The sequence below is a fragment of the Xenopus tropicalis genome, chromosome 4 (genome assembly GCF_000004195.4).
Source record: "Xenopus tropicalis strain Nigerian chromosome 4, UCB_Xtro_10.0, whole genome shotgun sequence".
NCBI lineage: Eukaryota > Metazoa > Chordata > Amphibia > Anura > Pipidae > Xenopus > Xenopus tropicalis.
Genome location: NC_030680.2, coordinates 104,378,640 through 104,398,712, shown reverse-complemented (window position 1 = coordinate 104,398,712; position 20,073 = coordinate 104,378,640). Strand labels below are relative to the sequence as shown.

Genomic DNA, 20,073 nt, shown 5'->3' with positions numbered 1-20,073 from the left:
TCTCTACCAAAATTGGAATGCATTGCTTCGCAAATAGTTGAGTGATTTTAATGCAACAGCATCATATACTATGGAAAAATGTACAAAAGTAGTGTAGCTTTATAAGTGTTTGCCCCCCCCCCTTGCTGCCATACTGCATTGGTCTTTGTCTATGGGACTATCTGCACGTCAAGAATGGAATAAAAGCTCATGATGTGAGAATCTGGTGGTATGCAGAGCCTTTTATCAGTGAAACATGCATAACATTTATACTAACAATTAACCTTTGAGCCTCTCAAGCTCTGCATAAGCACTTGTACTTACAGATAAATCAAAAAGCAAGGATCTATTTCTTTCATCTGGTCAAACCCAAAGTAAAAAAATGCATATTGACACTTTCACCATCTCACCAACGGTCAATAGAAATCTTCTCCAAGGATCCTTCTGCAGTCGTTCCCCATTCTTTAACTTTCAGGGCAACCATATCTGTTATCTGCATTTTCACAGGCTACTTCAAGTCTGATTCAGATGATAAAGAGACACTATTGCTATACCAGCCAACAAAAATGTTACAAAAATTACAATACAGAGGTTGCAAAGGTGCTCAGAACTGCTGGCATTTTCTGCTTTTGAGTACCTGACTTCAAAATGCTGAAAGCAATGTCTTGTTCATGATATGAGTTACTGAAATAGCATCTATATTATTAAATAAAACACTATTTCTGGAATACTTAAGAGCAACTTGGGTATATTAAATATTACTGAATGTGAGATAAGATGTGTGTGGATGGATAAGAGGACCAACAAATACAACACTCTCTTAATGTTAAGGATGCATTAAAATACAATGCTCTGTGACTGACTTACCAGTTAAGTCTGGCTTTGTACAGAAAGAATGAGTAAAAGAAACCACAGGTTAATACACTGTGTAGAAATATGACCAGACAACAATGTAATGAACTTTAAATCTCTCAAAAGGAGAATTTGGGAACACTTCCCTCACTTCCCACTGGATCCACATTGAATTTCTTAATAATGCAACCTGTACTGTATTATAAACATGGAATGTGTGCACTTTCCTCAAAACCAAACCCACTGATGTCAACCACAGGACCCTATAAATATGGTTATAAAATATCACTGTCCACTGTCACGTTTCATGGTATGGGCTCCCTGCTCAACCAAATTCAATAACATCTAAGTCTTCTATCCACCAAATACACAGCTTTTTCATCACAGCCTTTACCAAATGTATCAACCTTTGCATCTCTCTCTCCAACTAAACACATTTGTTTTTCAGCTCCCAGGCAATCATATTTATTTGACATCTGCATATCTCATCTCTCCACTCTATATTTATAATGAAAACACCACTAAGACTATGATGGGATTCAGTGTCCCCTTCAGTGTGCCCAGTAATTATAGTTATATACCCATATTTACAATTGGCACTTATTTGGAGCGCAAACACTTTCTCACGTTATTAATTTTCATTTCATTTATAGAGTGTTGCTGTGGCGTGGAGGTCTGAATTTTCATTTCATTTATAGAGTGTTGCTGTGGCGTGGAGGTCTGGAACAAGCGCACCTGTGGTGAACTCTTATTATTTATCAGTGGACTATTGGATCCACTATTTGTGGTGCAGCTGATTTTATCTATTTATTATCTACTTTTAGCGCAGTGTTAATACTACGTATATTGTTTTCCACTATCTCACGTGTTAGAGTTATAATGCTCAAAATGCTCAATCCAAACCAGCCAATGGATAGTAGTATTAGTCAGTGGAACACAGTGCTGCCTGTCCATTATGAATATTAGTTACAAATGTGAATATGAAGTTATTAACTGCTTCATATCTTAAATATATTGTATCTACCGTATAACATAAATATATACACACACTTTACATATAAGCAACAACAACCTAGTTGTAAAAAAAAAAATAACAGTATATCTAACATATGCTTTTACATTATAATCCTTTAAAATTTAGCTTTAGCTTGCCAGTAACCCACTGGCTAATTAAAGTTCAACCTAAACCCTCATGTCACTGATTTGTTTCATTTTCAGAGCTCAGAAAGTGAGAAAGTTCTGAGGAGAGAGTTTCCTGTAAGGGGTTAGACTTGTAGAATCTCACATTTTACAGGGGCTTCAAAAATAAACATGATATTTAGCTAAGAATGGGTGCAGTGCTGTATGATTCACTTACAGGAAATATAAGGCCCTGTATATAGGGACCCTAAACAAAAACACGATAATACAGAAAACTCCAACACTGAACCTGGAATCAATGTTCTCCTTTTGGCTACCAGAAGTGAATCCAAGCAGTGAAGAGTAATAGAGTTCCAGGGAGTGACAGGATATAAAGAAATATGGAAAGTAGTATAGTTTTGGAGGGAAAATGTTTTTTTCACACAAAACATAAAAAGTGCCAGGAACTTGTACCAGGCGTAACATGTACCTTGGTGCTCATGAAAACCATTTCTAATTCCTCTCTGGCCAGTAGCAGATGCTGACAAACAAGCACTGCTTGGGTACACTCACTTCTTTTAAATGTTTTATTCATAGCCATAGGCTCCCTGGGAGAGGCAGATGGGCAGAGAGCACTGCTAGAAGTTATTGCTAATGTCATGGAAAAGCTGGATATGATAGTATGCAAGTTACCTGTAGTTGTAGCACTTCTATGTTTCAGGTAATGCAAACAGAAGACCCAACATTTACACAGTGAGCGGCTGGCAAAACATATCTGCCAACATTAATTATAGGGGAGTGATCCAGCCAACATTTACTCATACTGCTATGCTTATGCAGAGACTAGGAATGATCTCTGTCCAGGCTGGTGTCCTAAGAGTGATACTTAATGCACATATGGGTTGTACATTAATGTGTTGTCCTTTATTAGCTCTCAGCAACTGTTCCCTAGATATGAGATGAGATGCCTCCCAAAGCCCTAATTCCAGTTCCAGGCCACCTCATATATGGATGAAGTTGTTTGAAATGGGCTAGGTAATATAGGTCCCATATTTGTCACCTGAATCTCAAGCTCTGCTATATGTTGCTGAAGCTCTGCCACAGCCGCAATACTGTCTGCTTCTCGAAGCCGAACTGCCATCACCTCCTCCTTGTTCTGCAAAGAAAATGGGGGAACATCAGGACACTGCTTACATTTTATTAATGTACCAAAATATCCACATCCCTGGTTCCTGCCATGTACTTGTCTAAAGCCCAGAGAATATTCTGGATCAGAGGTTAATATGTCTTTGTTCCTGAAAATATTTCATGACAGACTGTGGCTTGTGTGAAAAGTGGGTTACTCTTTAAAGGGAAACTCCGGCTTTCAAACCAAAATTTGTTAAAGAGCATCACACAAACACAAAAACCCCTAGTATACTTATCACATAATCTGTTCCTTTAAAAAGTATGAATAAATACTATTTCTATATGCTGCAATCCAGCTGCACAACAGTTCTCCTCTTTCTGCATCATTTCAAATCCTGGCAGGTAAGGAGGGACTAAAATACTGATGTCACAAATTGTAATAACTTCTCCACAGCTTATAGACAGCATGCAGGAACTACATAACCCACAATTCATTGCACTGTGATGTTACTTACCTTATTGACACTCAAATTTTATTTGAGTCAGCCAGGTCAGCAGGAGAACAGGGGGCCAGGCTTAGGTAACTGTTCCAGACCATATTCTTACAATAAAAATGATGAAAAGGCTGCATTTTTTATTGATGTATATTGCAAAGTTGCTTGAAATTATGTTTTTTTTCCCCAAAAAGCTCAAAGTGTTTGGGTGGAGTTCCTCTTTAAAGTAAAGAATGAGACCAAATTATTGCAATCCCCTGGAGCACCTCTGTACTCTGTTCCGAAAGCTAAATGCACCCTCATGCAGTGAACCTCATGCAAACCACATTTTTATTGTTGATAAAACAGTGTGACTATTTACAGATAAATGTAAGGCATTCTGTAGCACAAAATTCACAATAGGTGTCAGAAACAGGCATGTCAATAGAAGAAATGCCTATTTTTATAATTATATGCCAATACAAAAGAAAAATGCTTCCTAAAAATTCTGCTATTATTACAATTTTAGCTCACTATTTGTTAATTAAAATAAGAGTCATGAGAGTGGTTCCAATCCCATCCTATTAGATATTTACACACTTTCTTGTGGTTGTTGCTACAGATTACAAAAGAGACACAAAGGAAGTCATGGAAAGTATATCATATATTCCTAGAATAACATGTACAGGGCTTTGATTTAATCAGTGCAGACAGAAATGATGCACACACATACATCTGCAGGTCTAAGTAAACAAAATGTAGTACACAACACTTTGTAAGATTATGAAAACAGCTTTGCAGAAATAAAGCAGAAGGCAAAACTCAACATGATCTCCCCCTGCAAAAAAGTAGAAGCAGCAGCTAGAGTATATACCAGATTTCTGTGAGAGTTAAAGTCTGATTCTAGAACAATTCTTCTGTTCCACATAATGACTACTTTCCACCCGACAGATAAGAAATTAGGTCCTTTTACAGTCAGTAGGACTGGTTCCACACAGTGAATCATTTGTCTCCTTCCACTTTTAAGTTTTGTTTTCTGTTTAATGAGCTCACCACTATAAGGCCTTTTCTTCTTTCCCCTTAACCACTTTGTTCTAGAGGTACTTCTGTCTATGAGCCTAGTTTATGCCACCACAATTAAATTTGTATGGTAGATCAGCCTTAAATTGGATCTACTATCAGATGGTGCCCTTAATATTTAAACATTACTACGGATTTACCTATATTTAGTAGAAGTTTACTACTAAAGAAAACCAATCTTAACTAGCCATAATGAACAAGGACAACAGCTTTTGCACCATTTTTAGGGTCCAGTAACAGTTCTTTGCCCCTTTAGCTCATAAAATACAGTATATCATTGTACTAGCCAACTTCCAATATCAAGGACAGCAAGCAAGTGTTCACCCTTAATTTTATCCAAAAATTCTTTCAAACGTAGTCCCCCCCAGGCACTGCTTCTTAACTCTCCCTACTACAAAACAGAGGGTTACTGATTGCCTGTGCCAGTACCACTAGGACTACTCCACTACACAAACAGCACCAGAACCAAAGACTATTAAAGAGGTTACCTTGCACTCAATCTCTGCTTGCTTGCGCTTTGCTTCATTTAGCTGGGCTTGTAGCCCTTTGTTTTGGGCTGTGAGGTACTGCACTTTTGACTGCAGGCTGCTGACCTCTTGTTCTGCTCTTCGAAGCTGGTTGCTGTTTATCTGATTCTGAAATAAAGACAGAACAAAACTGAAATACAATACTGATTTGGAAATCAGGAAGACAGACACATATTTTTGCCAGAAAGCACGACATAACTTCACCCACAGAAGTGGGTAAACTATATTTCTGTTACCTGGGTAAATTACTTGTATTGCTCATAACATGCCTTTTGTACTGCACAAAGGTCAGTGACATACATATGTATTTTATGTTAAATGGGTAAAATCACCATTTGATGCTTGCTATGCGGCTACTGGAGCCTTCATACAGGGAGGAAGGGGAAAGTGATCTTTGGGTTTCCTAAAAAGGTAATTTTTCAGTGCCTCCAATGAGCCCAGAGTATGAGCCTGAAGTACTACATTTTGATTTTCAAAGACCTGAGTGAGCCGCCAAGTGATATAGCTAAATTGGGCTGCTAAATAATAGAAGTATAGGTTTGGGAGACCCAACCCTCCTCTAGTATATGAAGCAGTCAGCATAGCAAATGAGATCCTTGGTATCTTATTATTCCACAGGAAAGAATGAAGAGATACCCAATTAGTTAATGATGTTGCAAGTTGATTGATGGGAGTAATGTTCAAAGAAATGTATTGCTTGGGAGCAAGATGTATATTTATCCCTAAATATTTGAAAGTATTTACCTACTGTAGGTGGGGGTCAGCCGCTTGGTGTGGACCGATTTGGTCCAATTAATACGGAGTCCAGAGAATATAGTAAACCAGGAAAAGATTCTTAAAATTCCTAATAGCGAGGGGCCTGGATCTGCCAGATAGAGTAGGACATCATCCGCATATAACTATATTTTTTCTTCAATGGGACCATATTTTAGTCCTGATTGTTTCTTGGAGTGGCAGATTTATATAGCAAGGGGCTCTATTGCTAAAGCAAAAAGTAGGGGAGAGAGGGGGCACCCTTGTCTTGTCCCTCTGCTCAAAGAAAAAGCCGGTGAGATAAAATTGTTTGCTTGAACTTGGGACATAAGGTCCCTATATAGAATTTCTTACCAAAACTGAAGTGTTTTAAGATTCCCCATAGGTATGGCCACTCAATTGGATCGCAAATTGTCATGTGGGAATTGTAGGTTGTAATATAATCTCCTCAGATTTACATCTGTGGATTGGTGAGGCATAAAGCCAGTTTGGTCTGCATAATCAATTTGAGTCTGGTGGCCAATTCCTTAGCTAATATCTTAGCATCCACATTAGTCAACGATTTGGGGCGATAAAATACACACTGTTCTAGGGGTTTTACTTCCTTATGAATTAGAACTATAAGGGCATTAGCTTAGAAGGGCAATAGGCCATCCTGTTCGGATGACAGAGTATTTCACATAGGGTACCTGCTGCTCTCTTGCCCAGCATCCTCAACCACTCTATTGGAAGGCCATTAGGCCCAGGGGCCTTACAGGATGCCATTGATGAGATTGTCTCTTGAATGGCCCCAGCTGTTATGGGTCTATCTAGGAGAGTATATATTGTTGGATGTAGTCTTGGGAAAGTTACGGTTATAGAATCTAGAAAGTTTTGGAGTTGGGCAGAAGTGTTTTGGACGTTAGGGTGCTACCACCATTATAGAAGATAAGGTCTTAAAAATGTTTGTGTTAACATAGGCATGGTTTAAAGTTGGTGTGGTTTAAAAAAGGCAGTGGCCAAAATGGACATTCACTATTGGCCCTCCACCTTGCAGGTCCGAAAAATTCTGGCCCTCAGTACCACTGAATTTGGACAATGCCTTAAAGAGATCCTCCACCCAAGTATTAATTCCAAGCAATTATAAAATATACATTTCATACACCCTTTCAGTGGTTTATAAAGCAATATTTGTCTGACTGTTTGCATTCTCCACAGTCCTGGATCTGAATCCAGAAACAATGTTGTCTGAAATGGTTTCTCTAAGCAGCTCTTAAAACAATCTTCTCAGTACAAGTCCCACGTAATTAATCTGAGGATAAGTAATTCTATCGGCAGTTTGAGTCTGCCTGTGCTTAAACATTGCCCTCTAGTGTTCACTTTTAAAATAAAGTGCATCAAAAAGAAAAAACGCAATGGGCCTCTCTCCTTACCATTTGCCCTATGCACAAGAGCTACAGCTCTAAGGGGTTCATGCACAAAGCCCTTGTTCCTGTTGCAATGGTCTGTGTACCTTGCACCCATTTTTGCTCTCTAGTTTGTGCATGTGAATGACAAGTAAGGTAGACAGGGTATTATATATATATATATTAAACTTGACAGACTGTCATTTTTCAACTCGAACTCGTGCAACTTTAACTAATATACAACCATTACAATGTGCCTTTGCAGTACCTGTGTTTCCATCTCCATCATTCGCTGCCTGACCTCCCGAAGCTCAGCATGCCTTTCTGCTTCTCTCAATCGAACAGTCATCAGCTCATCCTGCAGCTCATTGATTGTGTTCTTCTTAGGTGGATCTTTCCACCGGCCTGCAGTGCGTGCTAGATGACGCTACAAGGGAGAAAAATAAACTAGTACTCGCTTCTGTAAACCATCCTTTCCTCCAGAAATCTGTTGCAGGAGTTGAAGCCATGTGTATGGGAAAGAAGCACAATGTAAGCAGCGCTAAGCAGGTGTATACTAAAAATGCAATAAAACAGGAGCACCAGGACTACCAACAATGCAACCCTGAGTACTGTATATGCTTGCAAACACTACCTACACATCAATAGCCAACAGTAACTTACTGGCTTAAGAGGATGTAGAGGCAGCCCCAACATATTCAAAGCCTTCTTCCTACCTGCCAGTGCTCCTCCAAATTCTTTATTTGCTGCTTCACTTCCTTAAGGGCCATAACCGCTTCCGCCTCCCGCAACTTCACAGCAATCAATTCCTCCTGGAGTCTCACAACGTTGATCTCATCTGGCAGGGAGGCATTCCTCTGTACCAAAACAGCAATTAAAAGCTAACAGCAACTCTTGTTTTTACTGTATTTTATTTGAATGGAAACATTACTATCTGCATATGGTGCAACCTACACTTCTATAACAGTATATATCCATTCAGCAGGTGTCAAGTGGCATGCAGGTTTTATACTGACATATACACCAGTGAAGAGCAAGGCTAGGGAAGGGTAAGCAGACAGTACCCGTAATGGCCTTAGTAATATTCAGACATGCTTTCACAGTCTTGAAAGCAAGCAGCCAATCAAAAAGTCTTCCTTGCATGCCTCTAGCTCATAGGGCAAAAATAATTCATGGCCATAACAAAGAACAGACTGTCAAATTCCTGAGACTAATCACCACAGAAAATGTGTGTGTATTGTTAGACTTACATGCCTGTACAAAATCTGGAACATGTTGGTATCACCTTAAAAATTTGCAACCCACAACTCAAGTCTCTAAAATCTTGTATCAGTCTAAAAAGTCTTATACTTCATTATAAAAAGGGGCAAACAATAGTAAACTAGCTGAAGGAAGGAAGATAAGCAGAGCCACCATGTCTGCAGAGTAAATACAGTAATATATATTCCTAGATAATGGTGACACAGGGGTCAATTCCATAAAACTTTTGGGCATACAAGACTGGAGTGTAAAATCATTGAAAATATTGCACACACAGATTTTAGTTGTATATGCAGGCAATGCTTTAACTCCTTAGCAGAAAAAATTGTTTGTCCACTCCACTAACATTAAAGCTGGCCATACACGCGGCGATCTGACGATGTTTCGTGCGACCATCAGTCGCACGAAACATCGTCAGATCCGCCACACACCATTCAGGGCTGAAACAGCAGATAAGGAGGTAGAAACAATAGGATTTCTACCTCCTTCTGCCGATTCAGCGCTGAAGGGAGATTTTGGTCAGGCGCCTTCTATGGCGCCCGATCCAAATTTTCAAACTGGTCCGATCGGCGAGTCGGCCAATATCAGCAACTTCCTGCGATATCGGTCGACTCGCCGACATACCATACACGCACCGAATATCGTACGAAACGAGGTTTCGTACGATATTATCGGTGCGTGTATGGCCAGCTTAAGAGCTAAATCATCAGATATGCAGATAAGAAACAAACGAATCCTACCCCTATTTGATGATTGAGCATTAATGCTTGCCGTTGTTCCGGCGCCTTCAAAGGCACCTAATCAAAGTTTTGTTCAATATTTAAAATTTTCCTGCCTGATCGATGAGACAACAAATATCCAAAGCTTTTGCCTCGCTGACCACCATTAATGCACCAATTATCATACGGTAATACGGGTGTGTGTATGACCACCTTTAGTCTTAAGCTGGCCATACACGGGCAGATCCGCTCGCTTGGCGATGTCACCAAGTGAGCGGATCTTCACTCGATATCCCCACCTACGGGTGGCGATATCGGGGAGGCATGTAGGCGAATTCGATCATTTGGCCCTGGAGGGCAGTCGGTTCGGGGACCGCATCAACGAGCCAATGCGGTCCCCGATCTGACTGGATTTTCTAACCTGGCCGATCGATATCTGGCCAATTTCAGGCCAGATATCGGTCGGCCAGGCCCCTCGTTTCTGCCCCTACACGGGCCGATAAGCTGCCGAGTCGGTCCAAGGGACCGATGTCGCCAGCTTCTATCTGCCCGTGTATGGGGGCCTTTACACTTCCATAAAAGGACAGTCAAATAATCTGTTTCGGACTGGGATTTCTGATGGTGTTTAGTCACAAAAACAAAACGCTGAAAAATGAGTTACACCCCCACCCACAAATACCTTACTACTTGTTAAACACTGCCCTTCACTCATGTGCTGTACACCGTCAGTCTTTTACCTTCTCAATTTCCAGGATCTTGTCCTGCATCTCCTTCATTGCACAGTGGGACTCTGCTTCTTTAAGCCTCGCCTGAACCAACTCCGTTTCCAGCTGGAGCACAAATTCCTCACTGTACCGAGGGTTACATTTATGCTGGGAAAACAGGGCAAATGGTTTTCATTTAGCAACAGAAACAATAGTTAAATACAATATTTTTGTAGTGCCTAACTGCTTAAAAGACTTCTACAGAGATATACAGTACACGAGTATTCCTTATACAACACATTTATATATAAAATAACTTATCAGTGATACAAAATAGCTTTAGTTGTGCTGTCTGTAACTTAATTAGACCTCTCTTAAATCTATACACTTGATACCTGCTATTGTATACATGAAACTACCACAAGAAGTAATACATTTGCTCCATAAGAAAGACTGACACAAACCAGCCACAAAAGGAAGGGGAACTTGCATGGGTTTATTTATGAAACAACTGCTAGTTCTGCCGAAACATGTTTTCACAGGCTTGAGCATTTTTCTTTATGTTGCTCATTTTAATTTTTATCAACCATTTATTTTCCTGTTTTGCATCATATTTCTCAGCCAGTAGCATGCTGCTTATAGCCCTAACTTGCTATTTTTTCCCCCACGCCCACCATAAGGTCTTTGTCAGTACCCACAGTTCTGTGCTTGGATGCTGCAGTTTTTCCTGCGCTTTCCACATTAAAAGCAGACAACTCTGCTAAATTAACCTTCCAAGGATACTAAAAATTGTGATATCTTAGGGTCACGTTACCCTTGCAAAGATGTCAACTGGCTACCTGTCATACTCCAACTAAGATATCATAAGCTGTAGCTCAGAAACAAAGAAAAATCACAATAGAACAAATGCTTAAGCTACACTTTGAAAACAGAGAAAAGAAATGTTATTATTAAGACAGATCTGTTCATGGTAGGGTGGGACTGAATGACCTACTTTGACACTGCTGTTGTAATTTGGGAGTCATGCTCTTTGTAAAATATTGGGTGGGGGTATTGCTATATCGTTAGCAAACATAATAAAGCATTGGCATGTGTAAGCTCCTCTTCAGTCATGTCCCAGCAGTGCAACAAATGTGGTAATTGTTTACATTAGCTTACACGGGCAATAAATACAATGGCAAAGACCTTGATACAAACCATTTCAATCTCAGCATTTGCCTTAAGAACCATAAAAGCTCCCATACTGCTCCCCTTTGCTTAATTAATTTTTCCTAGAATAAGCATGTTTATGTCCACTAGAAGCTGCTGTTCAAACTGCAGGAAAGGAGAGACATGCAGTATGGCCCTTTGTTTAACAGATAAAAGATGGCTGAACCCAGAACAGATAGAAAGCACACAGCATACAAAAACATATATTATATTTATATATATATAACATATATATTATGTCAGGTCAGCTTTATAGTTTCATTGTTAGGGTTACTGGTTCAAAGACAATGGGAAAAAAGTAGCATTGTAGCTATAGATGTCCTATGTACAGGTAATGTAACTACACACTGAATGAACTCATCTGGCTGCATCACCCTGTGTAAATGAGCCCAGACATGTATAATTGATGCTAATCTTCCATTACACACTATAAGCACGTGCATATGAAATGTAACCAAAAGGAGAGATCCCAATAGTATTCTTTGTAGCCTGCACCCAAATCTGTCACAACTCTACATAGAACCCCCATTATGCACAGCCTAGTCATTCTAAATTATTTAAACGACTACACCATAAAAGTAAGGTATACATAAACTTTATTTCACTATGAATGTTTCTGAAAATAAGTATATAAATAAATAAGGATTATTCTACCCTGTATGTTTGTGTTTCTTGTATTAATAGGAAGAGCCATACTGGTGACCCTGATAAGTATATACCTAGGACAATTCAATCAATTTCATGCCTAAGGGACAAACCTAATCCAGGAATCAGGCTAAGCAATTTTGTAAGATTTATAATCATCACTAAGGATTAACACCTCTTTCAATGGTCCAACACAACATACTGAAATACATACGTGAAATTTTAAAGCTCTGTTATATACTTGCACAACCAAAATATGACCTCAAAAATCAAATGCATTGTGTAGCATAAAAAGGAAAACAATTCAAATTCCAAAAAGTCTATACAGCTGAAAATAGAATTAGAATTTATACATAGCTTTTGGTTCTAATTACTGCACTCCACTTACTTACACCTCCAAGAATTCTCTAATCAGAAGTCACAACACTTTAGGCCCAAAATACTAATAGCAAGACATCTTTATATGTAGGCTGTGGAAGACTGAAGAAGGGACTGAAAGCAAGAGTTAAGAAACCATGGTATAGTTGCAGCCCAAATAGAGAGAGCAGTAATTATTAATTCAGTTCATATATCTTTACACTAGAGCGCCTATGCACGGACCAGAGGGTGTTTTGGCTTTGTACACACTGCTGCCTATTCTGACATTCAGCACAGTACATACAGTAGACATGCAAAATCTACTCCATTGGTTTCGGGTTGTAACAGGGAGACAACAGGGTGACAAGAATAAAACTTAATGGAAAAAATAGTAGTGTGGCACTCATGGCGCTATGTACATTAGGCTTATTATTACAGAGCCAGCCATTTTATCCTCTTCGTTCTATTTGGTTACTTTCTGTTGTCTCTCAATACAAGTTGTATTCGATTTCACAGTAACTTTGCCCTTGTTTTAATGTCCCTGAAAGTTAGTCATTATAAGGCATGGCATTTAATTCACCCACCCCCAGTTTAGTGGTTATATGTGTATTAAGGGCAATTGTCCATTTCTAGTTTAAGGGTGGTTTCCCAAAATTACCAACCAAAGCAACTATTATAAAGGCCACATTAGGCCACTGGCATATTGAATGGTATTGGGAATTTTACCAATGGAAATCCCTGTGTAACTCGATTGAAAACAATTCAATTTTGGATTTTTTTTTAAATGTGGAGTAATATAGTTCAGTAACGTGGCATGAAAACCACACTAAACCACTGGTGGTGCCAAGTTCGCCCCAAGTTCAGCTGTGAGTTTCTACCCACCTTAACTCAAAATTTTGGAAAGGTTATTTATTTAACCAAAATAAAATGTTAATAAAAATGGAAACCAATACAATTTAAAATACAATCAAGTAAGAAACAAAGCTGTCCAATCAACTAAATACAAATAATACATACAAGGTTTTGTTTTTGTTTTTTTAATACTAAGTTATAGCAGTTCAGGTAAAATGATAGAGAGCACTGGCAATAAAAAAAAAACATAGCAGATATAAGTCATGAAAACAGGTCAGAAAGGGGTGCCAGGCATCTTACCAATTCCCGCTGATGCTGGAGCTCGCTGATGGTATGATGAGCCTGCTCCAGCTTAGTGCTGGCCTCATCACTTTGCTGTTTGATGGTGGCCAGTTCCCGTTTTATAAGGTAGTTTTCCTCTGCCTCCTGGGCCCTTGTCACTTGTCCCTTTGGACATAATTTTAAGGTTTTGAGCAATCCAAGTCAGATGCAAAGAAAGCGTCCTTTGCAGTGTTTAACTGTGAACTTGTGCCGAACGGCAGAGTATAAGGTTAGACTCCCCAGGAGCTTTAACATTTAACATTACGACTGAGAACCATATTATTCAAATAGCTCGGGGAAATTAAAATGGAGCAAGCAGAATGAAGTTTGGCATTCCGATTAGGATTTAGTACATGCACAATGACTAAGCTGGACCATGCAATGTCGTTAGTTTAGAACATTGGTAAGAATAAGATTAATTTATTTTACTAAAGGTCTTGGCGAAATTCTTTATACAGTCGAGGGGGTTAAACACTAGATTAAGGCAGCGTGCTTTTTTTACTTTAGGTAACAATTAAAGCTAAAACAAGGATCAGAGTTTGGGTATTTCATTAAATTGATGCATGTAAAATATAAAGAAGGCATGCATCACCCAAAAGGAACAAGTTAAGTGGGGTTTGGTTATCTGGGGGTAAAATATTTAAGGACTATACCTGAATCAATCTATCTGCCAAGGATGCACTTTCCTACAAAAAGGGAAAAATGCAGAAAGGAATTTCAGAAGAGACAAAAGATGAAATAAAACAAAGTGACAAGCGATAAAAGAAAATCAAGTGTGTGGCAGCATCATGTGAGAATACCTCCTTCGAACTGAGAAATACAGTAAGGACAACAGCTGAGTGTCTCCTCTCAACGAAAACAGGCAGCAACAAAAGAAGGATTGCTGCAATTGCTCCCAGGTCTTTAAAGGATTGCTTCCCCTTTAAATTAACTTTTGGTATATTGGAGAATGTCCTATTCCTACCAACTTTGCAATTGGTCTGCTACAATTTTCCAGCTTTCAAATAATTCAAATGGGGGTTACTGACCACGGCAGTCAAATACTACTATGAAATAACAGTTTTATTGTACATGTATCGGACCCATTATCCAGAAAGTTCCAAATTACGGAAAGACCATCTTCCATAGACTCCTTTATAAACAAATCATTCTAACTTTTCAACATGATTTCCTTTTTCTCTGTAATAAAACTGTACCTTGTATTTGATCCTAATTAAGATATAATGAATCCTTATTGAAGGATTACTGTTTAAATCTCCTAAGGTAGGAGATCCAAATTACAGAAAGATCCCTTATCCGGAAAACCCCAGCTCCCGAACATTCTGAATAATGGGTACCATACCTGTATTATTATTAACAGGTATTTATAATGCATCAACATATTCCACTTTGCTATATAATACATAAGTTTACATTGAACATACAAAGTTTAATACTAAGCAACTAATATCGAATATATAATTGTTATTAGTTTCTTTTTATTCCTTATCTTTCCTCCTATTCATATTCCTGTAAATCTGTAACTGCAAATATTATTTCAAATGGGAAAATATGTTTATTTCTTTTTTTTAATGGTGACCATAACCTTTAATTATACCACTAGTACAGGCTTTGGTCAGGCAATTCTCACTGGAGACTACAGCTGAACAAGTTTAGTTGAACAACAAGTAACCAGTATATGGCTATACTTGACAACATATTGAGTTTTCTTAGGCCGTAAAAATAAAAACTGCATAAATTCCAGTTTTTTTATCTTCACTTTGATAACTCTCTACAGACAGTTCCAAGGAGGTAGAATGATCCGTCAAGATTCTTAGGAGTGTCGTGCACAAGCAAAGAGTGTTTATAGAAATAAAGTGCGAGTGTACACAGTGATGTGGGCAGAGAGAAGTCAACAGCATGGAACATTGCAATGATCATGTATTCTTAAAGTATTTTGTTAGAAAACCATTAGGGATGCAAATCCTGGTTTACCTAGAGCATTACTCCTACTATAAAGGCACAATGTTGACACTGTTCATTTAGGAGCTTCTATAGAATAAAAACAATATGAAGACTAACACTGTTCTTTCTTGGAAGGCAATTACATTTTTCTGACTTTTGGGTTCAGAATCAAACTTAACAGATGAATAGGAATAAAGCAAACATGTTTTATACAATAATGAAAAATGCAGTCATACAACTGAAAATAACATTAATGTTGGATGGGAAAGAACACTGTAGGGAATGAATGAAATACAAAGAGCATACACCTGATAGGACAGCACACCCATGCTAAGATGGCATTAAGGAACGTTCACCTTTTTATACGTTGTGAACATTTTATTAGTGAGGAAATGACCTAACAGTGAGTAATACAAATGTAATTCCTGCACAAACAAGACTTTTCAGCATGACATTAGGTAATGCAGCCTAGCCTTGGTGCATGCAGTGTATCAGATATCTAGCTACTGCATGAAGTCAAAATTCAGCAGGAGGGCTAAGACATAAATGCTAAAATGTGTGCATTTGATTTTGTTCGTTTAGTGATACAGAGTGCAAGCAGGTCCCCTACAGATACACACACAGTATTCCAGAAAAAAAACAATTATTCCATACTGAAAAATGTATGGGGCATTTGCCTTAATGAACTTAGGGGCACATTCATCAAAGTAAGATTGTTTCCGTACTGTGCGTATTTTTTGCGACTTTTTTGTTAATTTGCACAATTTTTTTGTACTTTGCGACAATTTGTGTGACAAAATCGTATTTGTCGCAACGAATACAAAAGTTTCGGATACATTTAAGCTTTGTTATCGTGACTTTCCTTGGGCCAGGTTGAAGCTGCAGAGTGCCACTGAGGATCAAAGGATCAAAGTCAGAAAGGTTTTCCCGCCGTTTATGATCGTGCAGATACAAAAGTTTTGTGACTTTCGGAAATTATGATATTATCGTGACTAATACAATTTTTTCCTAAGCATTTCGTGACATTTCCCGATCATCAGAAATAATTGTATTTCATCCAAATTTTTCCCATTTCGGGATTCAAACTCATACTTTGATAAATCTGCCCTTTAGTGTTCAAACTGTTATGTTTGTTAATTATGTTATTTGATTGCCCATATGAGAACAATATATGCACCAATCAAATAAAGGTCAGAATTTTTTTTTTTTTTGCCATTTGAACAGCTATTGAGCTCTTAAATTTAAGACAGAACAAGAATAGTACAGGTTACAGGTCAAACAGAAAAATAAATAAAATATAAAAAAATCTAAACTAGCTTTTAGTGCTCTTTACTAGGGTCAGTGAACCATGGTAAACCAATGGTTGAAATTCCAGTTTGTAGAGAAGCAGAATTACAAATAAAAATTCCACTGTGTGCCATGTGGGAGGCAGGTTAAACAGAATTATCAGACTGCAGTTTGCTCTGCATTAAAAATCCAATCTGCCAGTTCATGTTTCAGTGCATACGTGGGTAATCAAATCCAGAAGTGAGACTGACATCAGCTCCTAAAATTCACTTCCAATAGCCCTTAATAGCAAATTAATGCATTAGCAGCCATTTTTGTCAAAAAGTGACTTAAATTACTTTTGCTCATACTAAAAATACTAGCCTTTTAACAGAACCCAGACTAGAATTACATTAGAAGCTTAAACACACTTTCACGCTGTTAAAGCACACTGGACAGCTTGCTAGTAGTCTACTAGCAGTGCATGGATCTATTCTTTCCCCAACTAGTATCTGAACAGGGCTTGTTGAAAAAAATGCAGCCTGGCAAAGAACACATAAATTCTCTATGAAAGCAGTGGGCCTGCATGGGCTCATTATGTTATATTATGGTGTCCCAAAGCCAAACAATAAGACAAAAAGCATATAAATAAACCAAAGTTGTTAAATAAGCACACATTCATAAATAGAAGCCCTATCTAAGATGTGATATATTAAGCACATAATGTCTATAGATTTTATAGTGTTGCTGTACCTTTATGTAGGACTGTCATTTCAATTAAATTAAGAATGAACATTTCTGCTCTTGCTGAACTTCAACTTTTAGATCTCCAAAGACAGCCAATGGGTGTTATTGGGAATCTGGAAATTGTAGTTCAGTAACATCTCGAAAGCCATAGAAAGGTCACTACAAACATTTAAATGTTATTTTAGTCTTGTTAACAGGGATGAAAGAAGGTACAATACTTTCTAAAACAGTGTTTCCCTTTATTCTAGCCCAAAGTTTTAAGTCATCTACACAGAATACAATTATCAGAAAACCATCATCTACATTAAAAACAGTTGAATTGGACCTCATTTGTGAGGTTTTGTAGATAACTGCTAAGCTCTCCAGGAAACCAGTACAGGACTATCAAAAGGCCAGCAAGTTAAAGAACATTTAAAAAAAAAAAAAATGATATGTCAATGTGCCTGCAACAGTGCAAGTAGAATTAATGTCAGAAATACAAATTAAGTAACTGCAGAGCAAGCCAGGATAACATTTCTCTTATAGCTAATGTCCCACAGAGAGATTGCTGCGATTTTTAAAAGGCGCTTGTTTTGTCTCTACAGACAAAACAGAAGAATATAAATTGCCAGTACCTAAACAGACAATACTACTTCAAATCCCTTATCGCTCCAAATCGCTATGAGACCCTTTTCCAAGCGATTTTACAAAGAAAGCATTGTATTTTAAAACTATTGGAATTGCTGAAAGTGAAACCCACTGAGCAGGAAGTCACTGCAATTTCCCCATTGCACTGAATGTAATTTATAATTGTGGGGGGGGATATGAAACCTGGATTTGTGGGAAATCGAATCGCTCTGTTGTGGAAATCTCTAGTAAATGCTTATAAGGAAAAGACAAGCAACTTGTTGCTGGAACTCGGTTTTTAAAAATTGCAGCAACTAAATCTCCCTGTGGGACATTAGCCTAAAAGTACTGTGTGAATAATTACAAATCAACCAATAGTATTTAAATGTTGTCAGATGGACGTTATATAACCAGCAGTGGGTGCATCATCTTCTAGCAAGGGTGGCATATCATCATTCCAAGGGTGGCATATCATCATAGCAAGGGTGGCATAACGGGGGTGAAATATAGCTTCAAATATTCCTTACTTTCTCCAGTGTTTCTATTCGCTGTTTCAATAACCTGTTCTCTGTGCGTAATCTCTAGAATAAAACAAATCAAAGTGGTTACACAACCAAAAAGTTACCATTTCCAAGGGAGAAAGCTTTTGTTTAGGAGGGTTTTTACCAGCAGGTAGGTTTAAGTACAGGTAACGATGTTCTCTTTCTATCAATGTAAAAGATCTGCCTAATGGTAATACTGGTGAAAAGTGGCACAACTAATGGCAAAGCCATATATTCTCTGTTAGATAATAGAGGCCCCTTGTTTTTAAATGCTGGGAAAGCTCAACATTGATCTGTATGGCATAAATTAGTTCCTCAAATATGGTGATATATTATTTACTTATTTATTTTACCATAGTGTTTTCAAGCATTAAATCTTGGACATTTACTAGTACAGGTGGTTTTGGACAACAACATGATAGTGCCAGATCCTATTAGAAATCCAGTTCACACTACTAAGGATTTGAATCACAGAGTGACTGACAAAGGAATGGATCAAGGCAAAAACACATAATCCAATTGCAGTTTAAAAATATTTCAATTGATAGATATATTCAGCAAAATGGCAAAATCAGGTATGCATAAAAATTAAATATATCTACAAAGGAGATGGATAATAGGATTTGTAAGTTTGCAACAAGCTGCTTTTGACAGGCCTTTACCAGAATCTTACATATATATGTCCCCAGCACAATATTCCATGGGCACTTAATTAGCAAATTAGGTCATTTGATGAATTGCAGGCCTATCAAATCTAAATCATTTATCTAAATATTACACTTTCTATGACATTGAAACAATTTCTTCTAAATGTCCTAGTTAATTTAACATGGTTATCCTTTTTTCTAAGCAATAACGCCATCAATAAAAAATACCACAATATAGTACAGATACTAAATGCATGAGTTTTCTTACTTTGATTTCAACTTGCTCCTCCAACTCTTTTGTTTTTATTGTAGTGTACTCCTTTTCTAACCTAGGAACATTAAAGAGTAGCATTAAGTATCTATATGCCTAGAAGGAAAACTAGATTCAACAAGATTATTTAAAAATAGAATTTTGTTCAAATTACAATCCAAAACCCTAAACTGCTAAGTGGAGATACTAAGTTGTTGTTTGATGTATTTGAAAGGTGCCCTACCTATAATGTTGAAAATGTAATTGAGAACATCCACCGAATACAGACAGTTAGAGAGCACAAGGGCATAACTCACATACTTAAGAATTGTGGATGCAGAAAATACAAGATTCATTTTGTAGAATTTGGGTAAATACTAAGGGGCAAATATAGCAAAAATTAAGCTAAAGAAAAATGGAAAAAAACAGAGAACTTTACACTTCATTTTCTCAAATGCTAGCTTATTTAAAAATAAAACCAACTTAAATTGAATAGTTGAGTTTGCAGTTTTTCTCAGAAAAAAGTTGCTGGCAAGAAATAAATGTTTCCATTCATTTTCAATGATGTTAAAAAATTTCCCATGCTGTTTCACTTGTCCATCCAATGGCCACATCTTTGAAGTGCAGTTTGATTTATAATAGCATTTTTTATTTATTTATTTTTACCAGTAAACAGGTAAAATAAGCAAATAAAATATTCCCATAGAT

General features: G+C 37.7%; 1 protein-coding gene across 4 annotated transcripts in view; it reads right to left on the bottom strand.

Moving 5' to 3' along the window:
- evi5 (ecotropic viral integration site 5) overlaps nt 1-20,073 on the bottom strand; it is a 90,962-nt gene that overhangs the window by 27,539 nt on the left and 43,350 nt on the right. For 3 of the 4 annotated variants that reach the window (XM_002933802.5, XM_031901004.1, XM_031901002.1), the window contains 9 exons: nt 19,384-19,444; nt 18,454-18,507; nt 14,017-14,049; nt 13,343-13,489; nt 10,013-10,147; nt 8,013-8,153; nt 7,565-7,723; nt 5,120-5,266; nt 3,011-3,106 (listed from right to left, as the gene is read on the bottom strand). In XM_002933802.5, the coding sequence (XP_002933848.4) occupies nt 3,011-3,106; nt 5,120-5,266; nt 7,565-7,723; nt 8,013-8,153; nt 10,013-10,147; nt 13,343-13,489; nt 14,017-14,049; nt 18,454-18,507; nt 19,384-19,444 (973 nt within the window). The remainder of the gene's footprint in view (nt 1-3,010; nt 3,107-5,119; nt 5,267-7,564; nt 7,724-8,012; nt 8,154-10,012; nt 10,148-13,342; nt 13,490-14,016; nt 14,050-18,453; nt 18,508-19,383; nt 19,445-20,073) is intronic. The other variant, XM_031901003.1, reaches the window with a different exon arrangement.